General features: G+C 41.5%; 1 protein-coding gene across 1 annotated transcript in view; it reads left to right on the top strand.

Moving 5' to 3' along the window:
- Window positions 1–25480, top strand: part of gpc1b (glypican 1b) — a 79826-nt gene that overhangs the window by 21014 nt on the left and 33332 nt on the right. The window contains exon 3 of the mRNA XM_074651203.1: window positions 23194–23352. Within this exon, the coding sequence (XP_074507304.1) occupies window positions 23194–23352 (159 nt within the window). The remainder of the gene's footprint in view (window positions 1–23193; window positions 23353–25480) is intronic.

The raw sequence follows: 25480 nt of genomic DNA, 5'->3' as shown, positions 1-25480 counted from the left end.
TAGCACTGCAGCAGTGTTTGGTGATACAGACATCTGCCCCGGCAGTTAACTGGCGACTACCCCTGTAGTTATTATTGTGGTCCGTAAAGGGGAACCTATCGTGCTGTCTGGAGACAGCCACCTTAATAAGACTGTGTCAAGTTCACGTTCCTTTCTCTGAAGTAAAAGCACCTTCTCTTTCTTTCTTTTCCTTTGCTGAGCTTCTTGGTAGGGACCATTGGCTGTAAGTTCTTGCTGCCCCTCCACCCTCCTTTTTTCTTTCCCCCTATATATGTAGCTCAAAGCAGGCTTTGATGTTCAGGGCCTTTACTCTCTGAAATAAGGCTGTTCTGCTGCAAAAGAAACACCCCATCTCTTTTTCTTTTTCTTTTTCAAACACTGCAGGTGAAAAGAAACCTGCTCTTCATACTCTGTTTTTTTTGTTTTTGTGACAACTGTTCATCCAGCTGTTAGTTCTATTTATATTTCTCTGTGAGGTTCTTCTTTCGTCCTCATTTTCAGCTTGTGGCTTGAATCTCAACCTGACTTGCGATTAACACTAGCAAAGTCAAGGAGACAGGTAATTAGGAGAAAAGGTCGTTTCCAAGCTCGCTTTATTACATTTTCACCTCCGGTGACAGGGGATAATAAAAATAACTTTATACATTAAGGTTAATATTAGGAGCACAAGACCGAACATTAAACCAAGTTACTGTAGACATGTACTTTTACTTTCAGTCACATTTTAAGGCACAAAAGACAGATACTGCCAAAGCTTGTTTCCACCCCCAAATTTAATCACAGCAAATATGAAATGAAGCTTGTATATCTGCTATAATCATACAGCAGCATCCTAGACAGTTCACATTATTTGTCCATGAACAACATTTACCATAGCTGGTCTTCATTAAAAAAAATCAGAACAAAATTTAACATTTAGACAGATAATGTGTGTTGTCTTAAGCTGCATTCACGCTAGATCAGGCTTTGTGAGAATTTGCCGCAGGGTTGTGTGGCAGTGTGGGAGAGTAAGTTTTGATGGCCCACTGACTGCGAAGATTAACGTCTTTTGTTCCCTCATGGCTGGTTCTACAGCTCTTGATCGGCGGTTACGTGACTGGCCAGTGCAGCGTGACGTCAGGTTGCGTTTCTCCAAAAGTTGATTCCGTTTTTACTTTTCCGCACCGCTGCATTTTTTTTTCCGGCACCCCCTGCGGCCGCCGCACTAACCCCCTTCAAACTGACTGGGAGGACTTGCGTTTTCGCCACTCGAAGATGCTCCGCTCTGATGTGAATGCAGTCTTAGATTAGTAGTTGTAAAAATGGGTTAATATTTTGGCCTTTTCTTCCTTTTGAGTTTCACAGTTTCAGAGAATAGAGCTGTCAGAGCTAGTCAGGGCACGCAGCTCAGACGCTTACTGTACACAATACCTCAGGAACATGCATCAACACATAGACACAGACACACACACACACACACACGCACACATAAACACCTGTTGTATACCTGCACAAATGTGTGCATGGAACAGATGAAAGGGGACTCCTATCTTATGACGTGCAAATATCTGCTAGTTTTTTATGTTTGCTTTCTTTTCCCCTTTTAATTTTAGGGGGAAAAATCCCCCTAAAGATCAAATGGGGCATGATCTGACATGTCTGCTTTGGCATGGCTCAGTGGTGGCTGACAGATTTGAAGTTAATTAAAAGTGCTCTTTTGGCCGTTGACTGATGCCAGTGCAGCGGGTTCTGGGTGGTGTGACGGGTGTGGGCGGAGGGCACGAGCTGGCCCACACAATGATGGGCTTTGTAGGTGGCTGCGATGTAGGGAAAGGCTACATGATGTCAGGCCAGTGCTGGCTTCAGTCCATATTATATTCAAGTCCAGTGATCCTCCTCAGAGCATTTAACACCTTCGCACAGCTGGATGAGGAGGAGTGGGAAGAGCAGCTGGTGGAAATGTATCCTGCAGGAGGAGCTGCAGTCCAATGGACCGCATTCCGAATGAATAATATGGTGGAGAATAATTTGCAGAGCATGATGTATTTTAATAAGGAGTTCAAAGAGGGTTAAATGTCAGAGGTACTCATACACTTTGCAGCTGCATTAAAGATGAAATCATTCAGCTGGACGAAGAAATCTGTAAGAAGACTTCAGCTTGTACGCCATGCAGCTGCCAGAGTTTTAACCAAAACAAGGAAAAGTGATCATATTACAGAGCTAGTTTACAACACTCTGAATGGTTAAAAACCTCCATACTTAGTGTGATTGTCCTTCAATTCTACTTTTTCTGAGTTATATGAGTAGACGGATACCAATCTCATATCCATATGCTAAATATGAAGCTACCACCAGAAGCCATTTTGCTTTTTTACTGGGGCTGTCAAGGTTAACGTGATAACGCGTTAATGCAAAATCATTTTCACGCCACTAATTTCATTAACGCATTAGTGCAATCAATCTTTTGGAGGTTGTAGCTAGTTTTAAAGCTAGAGTGAAGATACTGGCATCATATAAAACTAGAAAATCGAAGGAATCCATTGGTACCAACCATCGCTTATAGCTTGTCGTGAAGGAGGTTATATAATGCTCCAAACTTGCGCTTCATTTTGGTGAGGAAAAACTGGCATAGCCATTTTCAAAGGGGTCCCTTGACCTATGACCTCAAGATATGTGAATGAAAATGGGTTCTATGGGTACCCACGAGGCTCCCCTTTACAGACATACCCACTTTATGATAATCACATGCAGTTTGGGGCAAGTCATAGTCAAGTCAGCACACTGACACACTGACAGCTGTTGTTGCCTGTTGGGCTTGAGTTTGACATGTTATGAATTGAGCAAATCATATTTCTGATGCTAAATGCAGTACCTGTGAGGGTTTCTGGACAATATTTGTCATTGTTTTGTGTTGTTAATTGATTTCAAATAATAAATATATACATACATTTACATAAAGTAAGCATATTTTGCCCATTCCCATGTTGATAAGAGTATTAAATACTTGCCAAATCTCCCTTTAAGGTACATTTTAAACAGATAAAAAAATGTGTGATTAATATGCAATTAATCGCGATCAAATATTTTAAACGATTGACAGCCCTATTTTTTACCATAAAGACTGGAAACTAGGGGAAACAGTAATTCTGGCCGATCAGCATACCAGTCTGGACTATCTCCTGGTCAGGCGCAGTAACTTCCTATCGTCCCTGCAAGGTTGCCATGACAACTTATATTTATATAACGTGTTAAATAGTGAGCTTTAGAGCTTTAATTGAATTTAATTCCTTTAATTGAAATAGTTCAAAACAAGTTGAATGAAGACACAATCTTTTCTTAGTGTGGACCAAAATAGTCCATTAAAACTAATTATTGTGATTATGGGGACAATGAAGAAGAAAATGATGCCGGTCCGTGTCTTGGTATAAACAGCTTTCCTTTTAGTGTTAAAGACTGATAAAATGAATAATGGTCTCACATTACAATAAAGATGCCAGCCCTGTAAATTCAGAGGCTCATGTCTCCTTGTACTGTCAGCCCGGTGGTGGTGCAGCGATGCTGCTGACTCAGAGCCATCCTGTGCCTGTTTTTGACTGCCGTTGGGACCGCAGATAAGACCCAGAGTGGCAGAGGAGTGGCATAGATAACCACAGAGAGCCCTTCAGTCCTCTCTCTGTCTCATTGTCTCTTACTCTCTCTCACTCTCTTTCTCTCTCTCTCGCTCTCTCTGTCTGTAAATTCGCAATTTCTTTACTACTCTCCACTTCTCCTCCTTCCCTCGGAGGTTGGAGGGATAACCATCTACCCTTTCAGCAGAAGCCAGTGCCCTATCGGTCTCCCTGCGGCCTCCTTCTCAGCTCTCCTTCTCCCTCCTTCTCCTCTGCCTTCATCTCGCTCTGGGAGGATAACCATCTAGCCTTTCAGCACAGGCCAGCTCTTTCTAATGACTGTTTCCAGTGAGGGGAGGACAGTGGAGGATCTTTGTCCCACTCACTCTGGTGCATTTCAGCCTCGGGAGGGGGGAAAGGGGAAGTCTATACCATTTTTTTAATATTTGGACAGCACCTTAGAGAAGGATATTTTAATTTAATGTGTTGGCAAGATGAGATGCGATAAGATTCCTTCCTCTTTAAGTTTGACCCTTGCTTGTTGACATTTTATGACAGTTAATCTGACACCAGTGCTTTACGTGGCTGACTATGTTTGCTAATTTGATAGTTATGTGGAGCTTTTTAAAAGGGCAGCAGATTGAGTTCAACAATCATAATCCACTACAATTAAACAGAATTGAAACACTGAGATTAAAATCAAATGTCAAGCGTCCTATCAAAATAGAAAATAAGCAACGCAACTGTCATTGCATTGGAGCCATCAGCACAGCATCGCATCTGTTTTTTGCACCACCGTGTTTCTCATCAGACCAAACTGTAGACTGAGCAGAGTTCCTCAGATGTAACACTGCAGGTGGGGAAGTTTTGAGTCAAATTCGAAAAGAAGAGAAATTTGGAGGTCTTGACAAAGAAGAAACTCCAAAAAAGGCATGTTTGAGAAAATCTGATGTTTTGTAAAACTGATAAAAGACTAACAAAATGCGGGGATGAAGGAAAACTGAGTGGATGCAAGACAGAGTTTCAAGCTCCCTGTTTAAAGCATTGCTAGGCAGAAAAACCAAGAAGTGGTGACAAGCGACGGGAAAACATCTGAAACTTTTGAAGTCAACAGGCACATGAGCTCTGAGAAGGAAAGACATTAATAGATGTGTATGACAGAGCGAGTGAGTGAAGGAATGAGAGCACGTCAGAGGCAGACGGAAAGGAGGACAAGAGGAAGGCAAAGGAGCAAAGAGCTGCTGCACTTCCAAGTTCAGGAGTGCAGATTTGACAAGCATTTAGGTTTTCCTTTTTTTTCAAAGAAGAAACCTATGAAAAGCCCTCTTTCAGGCCTGGACTGAAAGGGGGATTAGACGGAGGCATAGCGAGTGAAAGACAGAAACATTCCTTTACACATCTTGTGCATTTACCTGTCAGAGCGCTGCAATAAAGCGGCTCCCACATGGGCAATATGCCAGGATTTTGAATTCTAAAGGCTTATGGAGCTGTCTTTGAAAATCTTAACACCACAGTGGCTGTGTGTCTTTGTTCAGGGAAATTATTTCAGATTATAGCCAAATAACACTAATATTTCTATAATATGTTCTCTGATCTTCAGTTTCCACACTATTTAAAGAAGTTAGTTTGTGTTATTTTGGTAAAAAAGATTTTAGAAGGGCTTGGGAAAATAGCATTGTGACGCTAAAACATACATACTACGACCAAAATTGTAATGTTTGGATTTTAATACATAACACAACTGGGAAGCTACAGAATGATATAAAACCTAAAAAAAAAAAATAATAATAATGGCCTTTAAATGTAAATCATACAGTCTTTGAAGTGTAATGCATATCTTCTCCTCTTCCTTTGACTGTTACATTCAAGTCTGACCTTTCAGCGTCAGAGTTGTACATCAGTTCCAAGCCCCTCTGGATGTAATTTCCCTTGCAGCTATGGTGAAGAGTAATTTGCTGTGGTTCTCGCTGATCTATCTGTGAAGAATGCTCGGACTGTGCTGCGCGAAACATAAATTCTCAAACTGCCACATAATCTGTCCACTGTCCCTGTCAGCGGAGAGAGAACTAATGATTTTTTTTACATCATTAAGCTTGTTCCAGTGCTTGAGGGGTCATTGTGTGACAAGTCAGCCTCGCACTGTCACGCTAACAAGTGCTAACCCATGGCAAATTCAGTACTATTTGGAATTTTGGCTATCAACAGTGACATGTGTCTTTTTTTTATGTTGTTTTTTTACCTCCTAGTTTGATAGAGATCAAGTGGTCCAGTGTGACCAAATGAACCTTCTTCCAGGAAAGGACTTTATTGTTGGTTCCAGTCAAAGATTATTACACCACCGTGAGAGCATTTGTAAGGTCATCGAGGCCAGCTAGGTTAGCAACTGGACACTCCGTTAAACCTATACTTCTGTGCTTGTATACATATAACATATTTCTGGGTTTTCTTCATTTTAAGATGTAGGACATCTGCTTTACTTCACTCATATTTAATTTGTATATTTTATTGTGGTTAAATACAGTACAGTTGCAGCATTTGTATTTAATATAATGTTTAATTTAACATGTAAATTATCTAAGAGGCACAGTACAGTGTTAGCTCTTTCCCACGGCGATCACAGTGGGTCATTTAAAGTTGCAAGTAATTATGCACAGCTTCGTGCAGTGAGAACACAGTACAGGATACAGTCTTCTGTTGCTACTCGGCCTACATGTTACTTTGTGCTACTTCACTTTTATATGAAATCATTTGAATCATTTTTGGCTTGATTGTTGTTCACTTTGCATGCATCACTGATTAACCTTTTATTATGTGGTATTATCAGCAGGCCTAGCTTATTGCATGCACACACTCAAAAATACAAACCCATAAATTAAAACAACCTGCAATTAAGTCTGCCCTGCAGTCATACAGCAAGCAACAAGTGGCAGTCAAATGTTTTGCACTTGTACATTTGACGCATGAATTATATATCATGTTTTTTAAAAGCTATTTGCCTCGCACAACATAACCACTCCGATGTAGGACTAGATGGACCAACGCCCATCCTTGCGCGCCAAGGTTTAGATGTAAAGCTGATCAAGGTCAAAGGTCACCATCTAGGTTGCAAGTTTGTCTCTGTTATATAGGCATCCCGCTCATGTACAGTCAAGCTAAAACCCAAAGAATGGTTATCAGTACGGCTGTCTTTGTAGTTTGTCGACTAAATCGAGATGATTTAAATGGACAGATTTGTAAAACTGAGTTTTTCTACAAAGAATCACACAAAAGCACCACTTTAAATCTTGTGTTTAGCAGAGATGTGCTCATAAGAGTGTTGGAAATACATTATTCAGCATGAAAAAAACATAAAAAATGACTAATCGACTGAAGAAATCTTAGTCGACTAAGACCAAAACGACCGATTAGTCGACTAATCGACTAAGAGGAGGCAGCCCTTGTTATCAGACAGGGTTCTGGAGTGATGATAATGCACTGTATGTCCGTATGTACTGTGTAATGTAATGCAATTATGTAATGTGTGGTAACATTCAGTCAAAAAGTTGCCAAATGGATTTGTTCTTTGATTCCAATATGTGTTCCGTGTTAACAAGTTGTTTTTCCACAATCAAATGCCGACAAATAAATGATGCTTTGCTTTGTGCCCGAACCAAACTAAATACCAATCTTTACTTCATCATTTCGGTGCACCACTAACATCCTGTAGGTGACTCAGCTTCCCAAAAATAACCTTTTTTCCCCGAACAAGCACACACACAGCTGGGGGTTGTGGTTCTTCGGTCATTATTTGTAAATGGTCAAGGCCCATGCTGTTTTGCATCAGGCAGGAGGAGTGTGTAACATCAGCGATGGTGGCCTACATAGAACAATGATTTGGTGGCCTAGTTTCTGAAATGAGCTACTGCGGCGAATGGTGCTCTGTGATGTTTCATGGAGTGTCATTGTGGCTTGCTGAGAGAACGGGCTGGCTGGAGGCGGAGGAGGAAAACGGAGACCACAGGCTTAATAGTTCTGACATTCTCTAAGCATCTTTATCTCGGTCTTGACAGCGCTGTTGCTTTCCAGTGGATATGTGTATGTATTGACTATCTCCATCAGTCTTTTGTTTGTTGTCTGCCTACCTGCCCATCTAGGAAATGCCTTCCACTCTGCTGTCTCGCTGCCCATTTGCCATGTGACTTTCATGTTTCTGTTTGTTTGCCTCTCGGTCTCACGGCCCGGCTGTCAGTTATCCGTGTCTATCTGTCTGTTGTCAAGACATTTCACTGACTCACAGTGACTAAGTGAGGCCTGAGTGCTAGCCTGTTCTGACCTGACTTCAAAATAGACAGCTTGGCACGCACACCATGCACAGCACACACAACATCGCCAAAACAGGGCTTTCCTTGTACTGCGTTAGTTCCCATGTCAGCCCCGGTTTCAGATCTGGCTTTTGATATGACTCACTGGTTACGAGACTTATGAGCGGTCGTTTGAGAACAATCATCGAAGCCACACACACAGCCATAATGCGTCTGATTGTCAGTTAACAGGAACACACACACTGGAGTACACAGCTCTGTCTTTTGGTTCGCTGATTAAAGTGCTGCTGCTGGTGCTTTGTTGATGGATCAGAGCTCAGCTAGATTAGTTTATTCTAATGCTCAAACACAGCGAGTGTACATGCAGTAGAAGCAAACTCACTACATAACCAGTACGCTGTGCAACTTAATTTCCATTAAACCAATAATGCCACCAAATGACAGATGATGATACTATTTATCTTGATTTTAAATGTAGACAAATGACAAAATAATACAGATAAAAGAATACCCCCCAAGGTAAAGAGTGATGTCTAGCCCCAGCCATAAATAAAACATGCCAGTGTTTGAGGATCTGGGCAAGTGTGGATCTGCTCTTTGGAAGCCCAGATTCTCTGGCCAGATTCCCAGCCAGAGGCGAAGGAAGGAAAAGGGAGGGAGAGCGAGATGGGGGAGAGATGAGTGAACTAAGGGATGGACTAAGAGGCTTGTCTGTGCTTTGATCTGATGAGCGTCTGTCATATTTTTCTCCAAGCACTGATCCATAATCAGATCACCCAACATTCAATACCTAACCGACTCATTATCGAGGATTAGAGAGGATCCGATTGAGGATTCGACGACCTCTCTATCTGGCTTTGAAAGCGGTTCGATGGGAGGGACAGGGGTGTGTGCTTGTGGGTTAAGAGCTGGTGATTGATGGCTTTTTGTGAGGTCCTTTGTACTGTGACAGCAGAGAGAAAAGAGCCAGATTAAATAGCAGAATTAAATTCAAGTCCTTCATCATACAGTACGTGCCATTTGTGTTCTATTAAAAATGGATTTCTGTTCATTTCCATCCAAAGAGTGAGAGCGAGAGAACAGACTGTTCATTCTTTCTGTGGAGTGGAAGCTGGAAGCATCAATCTTAGCTGACGGCATGTAAATGCAGGAGGTCTAAGTGGCTTAATTATTATTATTATTATTATTTAGCAATCCGTAATACCTCACTATAAAGAAGTAATCGTCCACTAAACAGTAAATCTTTCACTCTGTATTTCGTTGGATGCACAAAATGCACTCTTCTGTGTTATTGTGCATTGTGCAATTTCAAGAACAAAAGTGTGAGAACAAGGAGGTGAGTTTGAGCGAGTCAAAGGTCTTGGCAGGTAACAGCTGTGCCTGCAATTCCCTTGTAATACTGCTGAGAAGATCATAAATCATTTATCAACTGGCTGAAAATTATTAGATTGAAATTTTATAACCAGTTGTTAAAATCATCTGACAGAACGTTGTATATTTGATGTTTAAGGCTTCAAAGAGACCTTCAGGCTTCTGTTTCAGTATGATATTGAACTCTTCTGTGGCTGTTTTTGGCTGCTTGTCAGGCAAAGTTAGCAATCTTAAGATATTAACATTAGGGCTTGGTGGGTAGTAATTGGGATTTGTCATAATTAAATGGTGTTGATCATGCAAATTTGTTGGCAAACACATCCAGTATACACGGAGTGGCAATAACATTTATTTGGTGTCCACCTGAAAAAATGTAAGTCCAATATTCACTCTCCAAGTCCCAAGGGGATTCATTGGCTCTAGTAACTAACTTTTTCCGTCTGTCTTTTAGTGCTGGGCAGGTAGAGTACAGCAGGTTTAAATCTTTTTCACTAAAAACAGATGGCTGCCGACAATGATGAGAGCAATAAGACTGAACCAAGATAAACTAAAGTAGTAGTAAACTCATAGACTGTATATAAGAAGTGGGCGTTGTCACGTGACGTCACCCATTGGTTTGTGGACTATGGTTTTGAACCCTCGAGTTTGGCATTTTGTCCATTGCCATCTTGTTTTTTTCGCAACCAGAAGGGGCACGAGAGGGTGGAGCTAACCTCAACCGAACATTGAATAAGACATTTTTAGGCGACCAAAATGTTACATTTAGCTTTTATGAACTGAAAAGACACTGTGAAAGGGTTAAAGTTCTAAGACGAAAACGTGGACAACACCCAGACCTGACAACGCCGTGGTAGCGACCTGTCACAAGGTATCACAAGGTAGCCACGCCCTAAAGCATACCCTGCTTTAAGGTATATTTGACTCTAAATTGGACCATAATTTACTAAATGAACATCATGCTGTATTGAAGAAGACTTGAAACTAGCGATTGAGACCATAAACTCATGTTAACAATGTTTACTGAGGTAATAAATCAAGTGAGAAGTAGTCTCATTTTCTCATAGACTTCTATACAATCAGACTTCTTTTTGCAACCAGAGGAGTCGCCCCCTGCTGGCTGTTAGAAAGAATGCAAGTTTAAGTCACTTCAGCATTGGCTTCACTTTTCAGAACAGGAGGTTGCCCACTGTTTAAACTGCTAACAGGCCGTAAAACCAAAATAATGATTTGAAATAATGCTATGTAGATAATAATGGATTATAGCCTCTTTAATTTATAATGCAGACAATTTGTAGTTGTAGGTCACTAAATCATTCGATTCCACACCCTTTTCTCTTCCTTACTTTTCCCAGGGTTTGTTTGCTCTTTCTCAGTCTTAGTTCCTTGGTTCCTTTGTGAAAACTCCCTCATCCTCTCTGCTTTTTCTCTCACATCGCCCCAGCTCTTTTATGTGCTCACCTTCACATTTTTTCTCCCACATACATCTCTCTCAGCTGCATCACCCACCACCTCCTGTGTCTGTGTCTCTGACTCAGTCCTGGCTGAATGTGTTTCTAGCTCTTGTTGCTTTGACAGGCCCTGACAACAGCAGGTCAGCTTCTATCTGACAGCCTCTCCACCTCTTAGCAGCACAGAGCAGAGGGGAACTGGCTCCTTTGTTAGTTCTTTCACCATCAGGAGACAGCCTTGCCACAAAGGGAAGCTTCCACATTTATAGGAGTCAGGCCACGAGATCTCTCTCTCACACACAAATACCTACATGCAGACACAGATGTACTATACTGTACCAGCTCTCCCTTTCTTTGTCCGTCTAGCTCCTTTCACACATGCAATTGTGGCAATTTTACATGTCAATGTCATTCTTGAAGAGGTATGCCTTGTAAATCTGACTCTTTAGCTGCTTAATGCTGCACTATGTTCATCATATAGATACAATTTTCAATTAGTGGTTTGGGTTTTATCCAATTATGTAAAATAGGCAACAGAATTCTATGTCTTATATAGTCTGTAATGATAAAATGCATGCAATCAAGCGTGAGAGATAAACATTCAACAGCAAAATAAATAAATAAATTAGGTCTGTGAGAACTGACAATGCTCTTCTTCTTTGCTGTTATTATTTTCAAAATTCTCCATGCTACGGTGTTACAACCGAATCTATCCGGAACGGTCTTGTCCTCTGTGAAAAGACGGAACTGTTCCTTTCTGGGAAACTGTGAATGCCAAAAAGTCTGACACTGTCTCACGGATGTTTGAAGTCAGCAACACTACAGGTTTATTGTGTGAAAAGGGTTTTCTGTTATTCCTTCCATCTCAAAGACTTTTTGTCAAGCTCCTAGACCTCATTGCGTGCAGTTACACAGAAGGCAGGAGCGTCAGTCTGCATCATGTGACAGGATGTTCTGCCTGATGTGTGTCAACTGTTGACACTTCCTGTCAAAGACCATCGCTGGATCATCCGTGGAAAACTCACCCACACACACGTACTCCAAAACAACACACCACCGAATTCCTCCAGACACAGAAATGAGGTCAGCTCTCTGCAGCATGTAGTTACTCCTTTTATTTTGGGAAGGCCTACGATGGAGTATGTCTAAGATATGGTTCAGATATGCATCAACTTTCTTCGGAGTAACTTTTTCCACTCCCTGTCTGCTTTATTTTTTGCTCACACACACGTTGACATTCGGCAAGTAAGTAAACACACAGTCGAGCTCAAGTTTAGGCATGTCTGTAACTGGGTGTAACTAGGACAGTGTGTGTCTGTACTGTCTGTACAGCATATTGTTGGATGTGTTATTCCTGTTAAAGTCTGAGTAAATGACATTCTCCTGCATTCCAGGTCAGTCTGATTTAATCTCAGTCAACACACAAGTGAAAAAAATGGTGGGAATGGATAAAGAGTGGAGATGACACTGAAGAAGGCAGGACATGAATGGGCAAGTTGGCAGGCTTGTTGGAAAGCTACAACACCACATCAGCCTCTTTGACAGCACTGTGACTGTACCTGCTAAGTGAATGGAACAGGCCACTGCCACCATTTAAAGCAGCTGGAGCTCACATTCTTTGGTTATTCATAGGCCACTGGGATTTGAGTGTGGGGCTGTGTGGGGCTGTATATATATTTTTTACGATTTTGAAATCGATTTTTTAATGCCAGAATCGATATTTTTCTTCATTTGAGTCTATGCAGACGTAGAAGGAAGTTACCGCATTTTTTGTTGTAGTCTGAGTAACGTGAAGTCTTATCCATTCTATATCCGTCACTCAAAACAAACAGCAGCCGGTCGGCCGTAGCAAGCAGAAACCGGCAGATACGACAGAGCGGAAAACGGCGGAGGGTCTGCGTGGATACAACCTGCACCCTCACATTTTAAATCCAATGTGGTAAACACTATACATACAGTAATGTATGGAAACACTAGACATGATGGCTAAAGCTGCACGCTAACTCTGTCATGGACAGGAAACGTTATCGTATTGCAGTAACGTGCGGTCAAGGCAGCCGTCACTCTCATCTCTGTAGTCAAATCCGCCGTTGCTACAACTGTAGAGCACAAATACTGTATACTGACATTTATATTAAATTTATTCAAACTGCCCCGATGGAGCTGACCATGAATGTATAAAGAGAACGGAGCTGACGGGAGAGCTAGCGACGGATTTGGCGAAAGTATACATGTGTGACAACATCTGATTTTCAAAATAAGGTGTTAACAAAAGGAACTGTATATACAAAAAAATACATATATGGAAATAAGATTGATAGGATTATATTCACCAGAAGTATAAAACATTACATGTCCCTTATAAGTTAAAGAGAAAATACCACTAATTTGTGAGGGAAATGTCTTTATTCTTTGATTTTTGGGTTGCTGGAAAAAACTTAATATATAATGCCTGACAATGACTGATATATTTGACTTCGGGACATCTTTGACTACATGCACGCTAAAAATAAAAAAAAAATTACTGTATCAATTTAGATATTTTCCGAAGTAAAAGTCCCTAGAAGTGTATGATTCAACTTTTCCCCATGGTCTACAGTTAAAAAAGTTAACAAAAATCACAATAAATTGTAATGTCAAACCGCAATACATATCAAATCGGCACCCAAGTATCGAATCGGGAGATAGCTGTATTGTCCCAGCCCTAAAATATATACTGTGTGTGTGAAAAGGAGACAGAAGGAGACAGAAGGAGACAAGGAGCGAATGCAGTTGTGCGTATTTGTGTTTCACTCTGTGCCCGTGTTATCAGAGTGGGCAGTCAAGCATGTTTCTCAGGGCTACAGCAACTTAATTACAAAACCTGTTGTAATTCATCATGCTCCTTATAAATCACAACTCCCATTAGAGTGCTGCAACAGAATTGGGATCCCGCAGGTTCTGTCTGACCCAGTGCCAGTGTTGCAGCTTAACAATCGTGTAATGTCATGCATTGTCTTCCACTTAACTGCATGTGGGCCTCCAAACAAGGTGCAAAATAATGTTAAAATTTAGCTTGTCTCAACCACTTACATTCTCTTTCTCTCTTGTAATGTTAGAAATCGCCATCACTAATCCATTTTGATATGTAAACAATGACAGTATCACTGTTGTTCTCCAGTCTGATGTTGCAGCATCTGGTTTACATCTGTTACTATGGGAGATGATATAAACAAAGACACAGTTAATAAGAATTTTAAACACTTTTAGGCCCGACTGCCTCATACTGAAGCTATTTGTTTTACTTTGAAAGGTCACATCTTCTAAACAAGACTTATTAAAAAGCTGAGTAAATGTATTAGCATTTTTTTTTAATATAGTTATATGTGTGTTGTACTTTTCTTGTGGGATAGGGCAAGTTATGGTTAAAGGGGCAAGATACAGTATCCGGTCTTATCTTGTCCAATCTCATCCTGTCTCATCCCGTCCTGTCCTTTGCTGTACTCTGCTTCGCTACTTTACTCCACTTCTCTACGGCCCATTTGTTAACATAGACTGACCACAGACTTAATCACAGCCAGAGCTATTTAACTCTAACCAAGTAATCTGCTCCCCACGGCCTGCATCATCACATTATCACATTATTCCTTTAGCCATTCCTCTCTCCAGTGAGTAGCTGGTCAAACTTTTCCCAGCCCATTAAAATGAGTCTGATTCAAGTCAAGTGAGTGACTGTTTCGTGTGACCAGTGCTTGAATTAGAATAAAATAAAAGCCAGTACTCCCCTTATTCACATGTTGGCAATCACTATTTACAATCTGAATTTCTACAGTGAATAAAAGATAGGAGATGTTGGGTTTGGGGGTCTTCCCCCAAAAACATTTGAAGGTTTTTGACTTAAAACTATGCAATTTCACATAATTTTGGACCATTTCTGTAGATAACGCCCAAAAACGTAAAGCCAAAATAACCTGCTGTAGTTAAATCATTATTTTATTATTTACACATGTCACAGCCTTCGTATGAACATTTAATTCTTCTGGAAATGTTCGCCCTGTAAAACCATATTCTATAAATCAAAAGAGCAAATTCAGAAGACGTTTAAATAATGTTTTATTAATTATACCCCCGTGACAATGTAGTCGGGGGTATATAGCGCTCCGCGTGTCCTTCCTTCCACCATTTGTCCGTTTGCGTGTCACACTTTTGTTTCCGGAGCGGAACTTGGAAACTATTTAACTTAGGAACTTCAAATTTGATATGATGGTTGACAGTGTGGTGTAGTTGTGCCTTTTTGGGTTTAGAAGTCCAGGCAGCCCAACATTTATTAGATTTCGGCCAAATCCGGAGTTGATTACATTTATTCACAATTTTAAAAAGTTATGACGAACAGATATTTTAATTATTTTACAAGGAACAATTTTACTTGTTCTCACCAACCCGTGTTGGGTGTCATCTCGTCCAGATGCTCTCCACATTGTTTTTATGTTCATACGGCTTATAAGCAGCGGTACAAAAACGCTGGCGCTGCGAGCATCGCCCAGAAAACCCAATAGGGCAGACAACAGTAGTAGTAGTAGTAGAAGAGTAGTAGTAGAAAAATAAAAAGTGGTAGTAAGAAAAAGTCACGGTGCGCGGTACCGGCTCACTTTGAGCACTGAGAGTGACAGTTGAGAGCAGTATTCACAGGCCTTTCATGAGTCTGATGCTGCAGTAGCACATATATAAATGAATAGGTCAGCCGGCAGTGCAGGTAGTAAGTGCTGGCATGAAGGAAGCAGCATGGGGATCAGCTGGCCTCAGTAGTTCTGTGTTATTAATGTGTTGTGTGGCCGCCACCTCGTCTGGCTCGAGGAAGCTATTTATGTGACTCTCTGCTTGGCTCACATTACCAGACTGGTGAGCATCGAGGGTCTAGGTTAAAGCCTGGGTCGCCCGTAGGTCGTTCTCTGTGTGTGTGAAAGACGGAGTAGCAGCAAACAGGAATGCAAGCTGGTAGCTGTTAGACAGAGACCATAGTGTGGCCTGTGTTAAGCATTTGTTAGTTCGGTATGTGAAATTTCAGTGTGTACAGTTGGTTGGAGGCTCTGATGCCAAATAGCCCAGTTATTTTTCATCTGTTTAACTCTAATCCAGTGCTCAAGTGTAGGTGTGTGAGCATGTGTGTGATTCCTGGTGTCCATGGGTGTTTTCCTTGGCACTGGCAATAATCCACCTAGCTGTTGACACACACACACACACTCTCACCATAGACTGGATTAGGCTGCTAATCTCTCAGATGCCACAGCCAACGTGCACACACACACACACACGCACACACACACACACATACTGTACATTGTGGTTTGAAACAGTGTCAGTTATGCAATAGCAATCATTACCAGTAGCCATCAGTTATGTGTGTCAGCATATCAGCGTGGTCGCAGTCATGCCGTTTTAGTCAAATGTGCTCCAGAAGAACAGTATGGAGATTCACCAACTGTTCACATGTAATGCGTCCTAAATTCCTTTATGCATACTTCTACAAAGCTTTAATGCCAGTAGTGTTAAAAAATAAAACCAGAACTCTAGTGTAGTTGGGTTCACTGTGAAGTCTAGCATTAATTACCATCTTCTTTATTAATATGAATTTGTGAAAACATCTTTTTTTTTTTTTTGTCATGACTACTTTCACACAGAACACAAATATTACACAGCGAAAAAGCAACATACTTTTTTTTCAGAACAAGGGCAATTTTCGGAGTTTTCGCACCATGAATTAAGGCATCAACCAATCAGGTTGTGTGGAACCAGTTTGGAACAGCAAACTTTATTACTCATTTTGCATTTTTGTGTCTTTTATTCGTCGTGTGTAAAGGCTTTTATTCAGACCTTGATTTAAAACTACATTCTTTAGTTTCTATATACTCCCTAATCTGGCTCAAACGATGATGTACAGTAATAGAAATAGATAAATAGGTGAACCTGGGCATGCCCATTATGATATATCATACTGATACAGTACAAACAAAAAATAACAGTATTAATAGATTCCAATAACAAATAGAATGTAGATTGCAAAAATGTGAAGATTACCTTAACTAAAATGTGTTTTGAAGCAACTTGATGACTTGATGTTGTGCTATTGTGCTTAATCAAAAAAAAAACATGAAAGGAGAAGGTGCTATTAGGGTCAAGAAATGATTTGAATTTTCAGCTAAACAGATGCCCACTCATTAGGGGCTTGATTATTGAGCTCTTTTGTGTATTTGCAGAACAAAATCAAGCAGAATCCAAAATTAAATCCAGGTAGCATGCTACTCTCTTTTATCCCGGCATTCTGTCCCCCAAAGTCTAACAGCTCGCACATGATGGTCAGGGTGTAGAATGCACAAGAGAAGATGAAAAAGAAAAGTCATAGATGCCCATAGGTCTAACAATCTAGAGATAGTGTTCATGTCTAGACTGTTACACCTATGGACAGTGGGCATTTTTCTGAGTCTCCAGTCTATTCTGTCGACCTGAGCTGTATGCACAATGTGATTAAAGCAGGGAAAACGTGCAAACTTACACAAAAATGGACAAATTCAGTATTGTTAACTGCGATGCTGTAGTTGTCGTAATAAAAATGAATATACACTGTGCTTAAAGGCAAAAAAAAGCCTCAGCAGACAACAATAAATAAATGAATAAAAAATCTATATTCCAATTTTCCACCTTACCAACGTGAAGGACAAAGACACCGAGGTTTTGAATAAACTGTGCACAACTGGGGCATGCTCAATATCCTCCATGAACACACTGAATAGTCAAAGTCTGAATAGCCCAGCTCAAAATTGCATATCTCAATCAGCGCAACACCTGCACAGGTTAACATATTCTGCATTGATGGAACTAATGTAGCATAAAAAAACTTGGCCACAGGCGTGAAATTGTCTGAAAGGACGAAATAAACTGCTACAATGGCTGTGCATTATGCTGTGAGACGCCGGTGTTTATTTTTTATTATCTCTTTTAGTACCCGTGGAGCAGAAAGAAACAAACCTACACTAAATAGTGACACAGTGATGGTGACATCACATAACCGAACAAGGCCAGCATTTTTTTGCCTTCTCCTGTTTTGTTCCCAGACGAATGACGGAGCCACTTTGGCTTTGAGTCATTCTTAATTTCCTGTTGCCCTCTCCTCTCTGTGTGTTTCCCACCATCTCTAAAAGCCGCTGACTGTCAGTCTGTCCCATGCTTTATCTCAGTGTCCACGACCTTATTCTGCCTTCCCAGATTACTGTTTAATAGGAGCCTTCCTCCCTGGTGAACAGTGATAAGCTAATGGCTGGGGAATTGCTCATCATTTAGCTGCCATGTCTGTCAAAAGAAAAGGGGAAGAAGCCATGGAGGACTGTTATGGGGTGAATTGTTTCCCTAATTTTGCCCTCACGCATCCATTAATTGTTGTGTGGGTGAGTTGGTGTATTGTGCATGTGTGTAATTTTAGGAAAGGCCAGATAATCGGCTTGCTACCTCTGTGCTGATTGGCCTCGCAGAAGGTGGCTGATTAATGCAGAACACCTACACTGTCAATTTGAATACATTTGAATAGATCATTTAATTTTCGAGCAGATCTCATTCATGTGTGGTTTTGTTTCATCTCCGTGCGCCAACTGTGCAATCAGTTTCAACTCTCTAATTCATCTTTTCTCGCGGGGACATGAACCGTATTATTGTTGTGAGCGTATTTTTCAAGTTTATCACGCATTCCATGGAGTTTATTCAGACCGCAGGAGCAATTCGGGAACAATAGAGACAGGAAATGGCGAGGGCAGGCTGGAAATTGGTTAATGCAAAGTAAGTCTCTAATGCACAAGGAGTGGTCTTGTGGTATGTAATGAAAGCATGTTTTTTTTAGCTATCTCTAAGTGCAGAAAATTGGATGTGTCTGGTATTGTAAGCACATGAAATTGGATGTCTCAAGCAGGAGTATTAGCTGCCCTCTCTATTGTGGCCCCTTTAGATGCTACTGCTGGAGCCTCCCACTAAAACAGCTCTTCTCCAGATTGAGCTGTCCTCCTCTGCTGATTACTCTAGTATCCTCTGGCTATGGACTGAAAGTGTGTGAGTGTGTGTGTGGAGAGAGAGAGAGAGAGAGGGAGAAGGAGAGAATGAAAGAGTGTGAGTGTAAAAGCAGGAGAGCCATGTGTGGCTGTTAAGGGTACATTTCCTGTACACTTTGATCGAGAGTGGCTTACTGTCGCTCTCACCCAAATAGACACACACACACACACACTCAGGCTTACTCCAGTTTACCGAGTCAAATGGAGGAGACTGCCCTGTTTGTAACATTAGCCGACTGTTAGGTTAGCCAACTGGAAACGTAATGCTCCGTAACAGGTGACCTTTCCTGCTGTGTGGCAGATGTGTGTCCAGGATTCTTGCATGCGTGTTTTAAACTGTGCGTGTGCGCGTATCCACTCTGCAGATGTCGTGAGTGTATACAGAAAATCATCAAATTTTTTTTTAGATATAAATGGACCCTCTGAAGAGGCTGTTTCTGCCTGGCTGCATCTGGAAGCCTCACACCTCCTACTATCCATGTGAGCGTATTGTGCCTCTAAGTGCGTATTGTTCTCTGCACAGATGTCCTTCAAATGGCAGGCAGCAAGCAGATTGCACTGGAGGAAATGGCCACAGGCCCGTAACACACATAGACACTAAAAACCAGTCCAGGCGTTTAAACGGCCGTCCCAGGGGCTGACAGATTGCAGCTGACCCCTGATAGCGCTGTATGCTATTCCTCCATCAAGCTTCTCTTTTTTCCTCCCTACCTTTTTTTTCCTTCTCCATTTCTTTGTACTCTTCACTTTCTCACCCTCTCGTTCAATTTATTTTTCCTCTCACCGACAAGCGAAATCACACAGACTTTACGTACAAGTGCCCTTCTCCAGGTCCAAAACTCTCTGATTCGCACCACGACACAGTGAGAGGGTGCTGAGAGATGCTCAATGCCACCTCCATCTCCTCCGATCTGGGCAGCCCGTCCTCCACTTTTTCGTGTTCGAAGAGGAAAATCGCCTTTAATTGATCCACTTTAGAGTTGGCCTGGATGATGCACTTAAAGGACAGTTGCAGAATCTTGGTTGACATATAATCAGTGAAGTGCATGGATTCTTGTCATGCACACTTTGACGGACTGGATGGGGGCGTACGCGGCGATTTACTCAGCCTACGACTACAGTAAATGAAGCTGAAATGCTCGCTTGTAATCGTTGAGCCAGTGCACACAGAAGTCACTGGCTTTAACGGTGAGAAGGATGGGGATCAATCTTATCGATGGCAGCAGTGTGCCTATAGACTTGCCCCTCAGCAGAGCCTTTACCAGGTGCATGCTAATAACAGCCTGAGGGACGTTAAATCATTAATCCTGTACTTCTGTGTGTTAACTGCTTTTGTATGCATTTGCGCAAGCCATGTAAATCTCAGTGAGACATATAACAGTAATTAAACATTTTGAGACTTGTCACGATATTAGAACGCGTAAGCCGCAAAGCTTTCATGATTAGACTGAGGCTTAGACTAAATATTGGACTTTTGATAAAGGACAGAACAGGGACAAAGATCTTGGGATGTGTTACTGTACATATTACATGTACATTAAAAAGCATTGTGGGTTTTTTATGTTGCAGATATATAGGCTATTTTTGTTTTCTGGGTATTTTGTTGTAAGGTTAAGGTATTGCAGAAAAATAGTGTTATTGTTGTAAATATTATGATGCTGTTTAGATACATGGCAATGGCCTAGAAACTATCACATGAACTCTCTGTGCATCAGATTTATTATTGCTGTTGACATTGAGAAGCAGAAAATAGAAAAATCCCAAAAATAATTCAAAAGCTTTCCAAGTTAGATACTGATCAAATACAGTAAGTGCCCATATTTCTTAATTGTTTATAGCATAAAGACAAACGAGACATTACTGTGCCGTTTATGGTCAGAATGTGTGTGTAAATTTGAGTGAACCCATGTACAGTAACAGACTGATGAAAGCCGTGCAAGAGGATTTCAGAGGACCCTGAAGCAGGAAAGAGAAGAAAGGGAAAGGAATGTCTGGGTGAGATGGGAATTACAGAGAGGCAGTTAGAATGCTTGTCACTGCAGGGCCTTTGGGTGGGAAGGTAGACTCAGTTATAGGTGCCTCCGCCATGAATGGAGTAATACAGTCAGAATGAAAATGCTACAACCTGCACTCTATCTATAAACACTGCTTAACACAAAGTGCAACCAGTGGCACATTGATATCAAATAACAACAGAGATGTTTGTGTCTGTAATACAGTTGTCTGTTAATACAGACTATGGACTAGTCAATAACACATACTGTTATTGTTATCACCTGATGTTAACCTTTAAATGTCGCACTCCCACTGGAGCCAGGCATAGAATAGCAAGGTACATCCTTTTGTCAACATTTGTTCAATTCTTTGGTTGTTTTTTTTATCATTGGGCTGAAAAGTGAAGCCAATTCGGAAGTGCCTTAAACTTGCATTCTTTCTAATAGCCAGCAGGGGGCGACTCCTCTGGTTGCAAAAAGAAGTCTGATCGTATAGAAGTTTATGAGAAAATGAGCCTACTTCTCACTTGATTTCTTACCTCAGTAAACATTGTAAACATGAGTTTATGGTCTCAATTGCTAGTTTCGTGTCTTCTTCAATACAGCATGATGTTCATTTAGTAAATTATGGTCCAATTTAGAGTAAAATAGACCATAAAGCCGGGTATGCTCTAGGGCGAGGCTACCTTGTGATTGACAGGTTGCTACCACGGCGTTGTCCCGTCTGGGAGTTGTCTGTGTTCCGTCTTATAACTTTAACCCTTTCACAGTGTGTTTTCAGTCCATTAAAGTTAATTGTAACATTTTGTTCACCTAAAAATTTCGTATTCAGTGTTTGGTAGTACTTAGCTCCACCCTCTGGTGTCACTTCTGGTTGCAAAAACCAAAGATGTCGACAGCCAAAATGCCGAACTCGAGGCTTCAAAACGGCAGTCCACAAACCAATGGGTGACGTCAGGCTGACTACATCCACTTGTTATATACAGTCAATGATTTAAATTTGTCTTTTGAAACAAAAGGTTACATATTATTCTAATTAGTGTTTTTTTAAATGACAGTTAGTGGTCAATGGACTCAACCCTCCATGTTTCGAGAAAAAGAAACAGTGTGATGGGAAGTTGGTTAAACGGACTAGAGAACGGATCGACAGTAAAAAATGTTTTATGGCTGTGGGTAAAAGTGGTTTCCAAACAGGCCTAGGGTGACACGATAATTGGATACTCCTTTTTTGCATAAAATGAAAATATTTATTAAAACTTATAACCCCACATAAACAGCAGCACATAGAGAACAAATAGATGTGACCTCTAGCTGCCTGAGTAAGAGCACTGAGCTCAAAAAGGGTTGCCATCCTATCTGCATACTAGATTCTTGTGTGTGCGCTTTTGTCTATTGCGGGCGCATCAGAAGCTTTAATAAATATCTTTGTGTTGACAAGAAATGAGAGTTCTATTATCTTTATTGTCTTTAATAGTCCAACAGAATAATCTAAAACCATCATTCTTTCCACTTCCCACCACTAATGTCTCAGTGTGATTTATTGTGCCCTACTCTACATAGTGCGGTGCATCCTCGTTTTTAAACCATTGTGTGCTTCGGTGTAATACCCCTGTGTCTGGAAACAGTAATAGTGGGGAGGAATTTTCTAAAGCGTTGCATCACACGTTATCTGTTCTCTTCACCTGCAAATGAACATCACCCACATGAATTTGCTTCGCCTCAGGCTCAGTAGCGTTGATGTGGATGATGGTATTTCCGTCTTACATGATTTCCTCTCATTTCAGCTGCATCTTGACTGACGTTTTAACCAACTTTGACAGCCCTTGTTTAAATTCTCTTACATGGTATTTGGTTGTGTGTGTGTGTGTGTGTGTGTGTGTGTGTGTGTATACTCACACACAAACTCACAGATTTTTTCTACTTGCCTGGTTTCCTGAGTTTGTGTATTTGTGTGTACATGTTTGCAAATGCATACACATGAATTTTTATCAGGAATACTCATTAAAATTGTATGGGAGCTGATGCCGTGCTCCTGCTCCACTGCTCCCGTTTCCACACAGTTCTCCACATCTTGCCAGGTAATCAGGCGGGCGAACACATGCAGCCCTGCCACCTCGACTGCCAACAGGCTGGGTTCAAGGCCATAAAAACAGCCACTGCAGCTAATTCACCCTGTCATGTTCATGTTCGATCCTGAGTGTTTTATACAGCAGCAACATAGGAGCTATTAATCTCAGTTTTGTTGAGTGCTGACTGAATTGATGGACCCTTTTAATGCTAATGCTATGTTCCCTTTTCTTCATCCCCTCTTCTTCTCCTTCTCCTCTCTTTATTCTCTTTTCCTCTACTATTCCTGCCCCCTCTCATCCTCCACCACCTCCCTATTCTTTCTCCTCCTCTGTCTTCACCTGTCCTCCTTCTAGGGGAGCACCTGCGCGTCTGTCCCCAGGGTTACACCTGCTGTACCAGCGACATGGAGGACAGCTTGGCCACGCTGAGCCGCAGGGAGATGGAGGGACTACTCAAAGAGGCTGGCCGATCCTTACAGACCTCGCTCACTGGACAGTACAAGGCCTTCGATGGTGAGTTTGTGTTTTCACAATAAGTGTATGAGTGAGTGAGAGAATGAGATGAGAGAAAAAAAACATTATCAGCTCATCACACTTATAATTTTGAAATACAAGGACACAGTTTTGGGTGTTTTTGCAAAACATTCTCACTCCCAGTTCGTCAAATACCTCCGCTTGGTCAATACCTCCCTCGGCATTGGATACCGACGCACAGGGTTCCCCACTAGCGTTAGTTTTGGACGTTTCAGGGATGGCATGTTAACGTTAATGTTTGTTACATGCATAGTGTACTTTCAAAATAAACTTCTGTTTTCACAGGAAAAAAAGTTAGGTTTAGGCAACATAACCATTTAGTTAGGGTTAGGAAACGGTCGTGGTTGAAGTTAACTTCACTGACTAAAGGCTCATGTGACTAGCAACTCACATGACTTGAAGGACTAAAGATACTGACGAGTCACGTGACTAACGACTGACATGACAAAATAAGTCAACGTTTACTTTTAGTTTTGCACGGGCCACGAACAGCAATTTCCTGGTTGAAAGTTGCGTTTGTTTGACGCATCCCACCGCCCTAAGCAGAGTCTCACGCTGTTACTACTACGTCACTTGCTCTGACGTCACATAAATACGCACATGTATATTAAGTCATATCATACTAACATGTGCATAACACTGGTGAAGATGATTAAGAATGATATACTGACATCATGGGTTTATATTGGAGTTAGTTGAAAGCCTGGTGCATACAGTCGCTACAGGGTGCCTCCGTGCATCGGTATCCAATGCCGAGGGCCAATCTGCGGTATTTAACGAGTTGGTTGAGAACGGATTGGTTTTTGTGTCACTTTTGATAGTACATTGTCTTGCCAGTTGTTTATTTCTCATACCCAGCCTACACAAAAATGCAGACATACACATACGCACAGTCTGACCATAAGTGTAAGAGATAAGCCAGAGCCCTTTCATCATACAGTCCGCAGACTGATGAAGAGCATTGATCTACTGTCATGCTTCAACAGACGAGGTTGGTAATGCCTTGCAGTGGTGTCAGAATGCCAAGTTGTTGTTCTTTTTAACTTTGGTAGCAAGTCTCTAAAGTCAGATCTGCAGAAAGATTGATCCATCTCATCAATACTTGCCTATGTAACGTATTATGGCATTGTGATTGCTTTGTTGTAGCTACATGCACTAGAGCAAGAGTCTGAATCACTAAATCTACTGTGTACGATCGCAAAATATTGTTTAATAATATGCAATAAAATCAGGACTTAATTGCGGTGCTCCAAGTGTGAGAGAAGAAATGAGAGAGAGAGGCAAGGAGAGAGGGATTTTCAATCTTAGAACATTGGCGCACCAAGGCAATTATTTGTGTCTAATGACCTGCTCCAGTTAATAGAAGGGTGTCTCTGTGCTCCACTTGTTCCTCTTGGCCAGTCGGTGACAATGGATCTGTCAGCCGGGGCTCTGAGTTTGGCTAGTTAGCCTGACCTTTTCAGATCACAGTGATTAGTGGCAGAGTGACATTTCTTTACTCTTCTTCTATCGCTCTGTGTCCTGCTTTCTCGTAGTCCCTCCTCTTTACCCGGGGGGCTGTTGGCTGTGCCAAAAGGATACAGTCACCCTGCCAAGTTCACACACACACACACACACACACACACACACACACACACACACACACACACACACACACACACACACACACACACAAATCTGTCCAGGACATACAAATTCGCTCCAAGTTAGTTTATGTCATCCTACAGTTCTTGAGCATTCCCATTCTTCAGGAAAACACCTCATTTAGCACAGCATGCCAGTAAACAACACAGACTACAGACACACACATTCAAGCAGCACTCAGCTCCGACCTCTAAACATTCTAATGATGTGCATCCAGAAACTCGTAGTTAAATACACAGAGACGCACGTCACCGACGTGGTAACTTGTGTTGCCTCGGAATGAAGTCATTTGTACTAGCTTGTTTTTGTTCCTGTGTGCTCGCCAGATGTGTTCTTACAAATGTCTGAAATTCCTTTCCTCTCCTCTCCTCTACTCTACAAAGCGACCCACTCCCGCTCCGTTCAACTTCCTATTTTATATGCCTCCACGCCGGCGATAGCTGTTGCTGAAGGCATTATGTTT

The sequence above is a fragment of the Sebastes fasciatus genome, chromosome 11, assembly GCF_043250625.1.
Source record: "Sebastes fasciatus isolate fSebFas1 chromosome 11, fSebFas1.pri, whole genome shotgun sequence".
Taxonomy (NCBI): domain Eukaryota; kingdom Metazoa; phylum Chordata; class Actinopteri; order Perciformes; family Sebastidae; genus Sebastes; species Sebastes fasciatus.
This window is presented reverse-complemented; position numbering and strand designations above follow the sequence as displayed.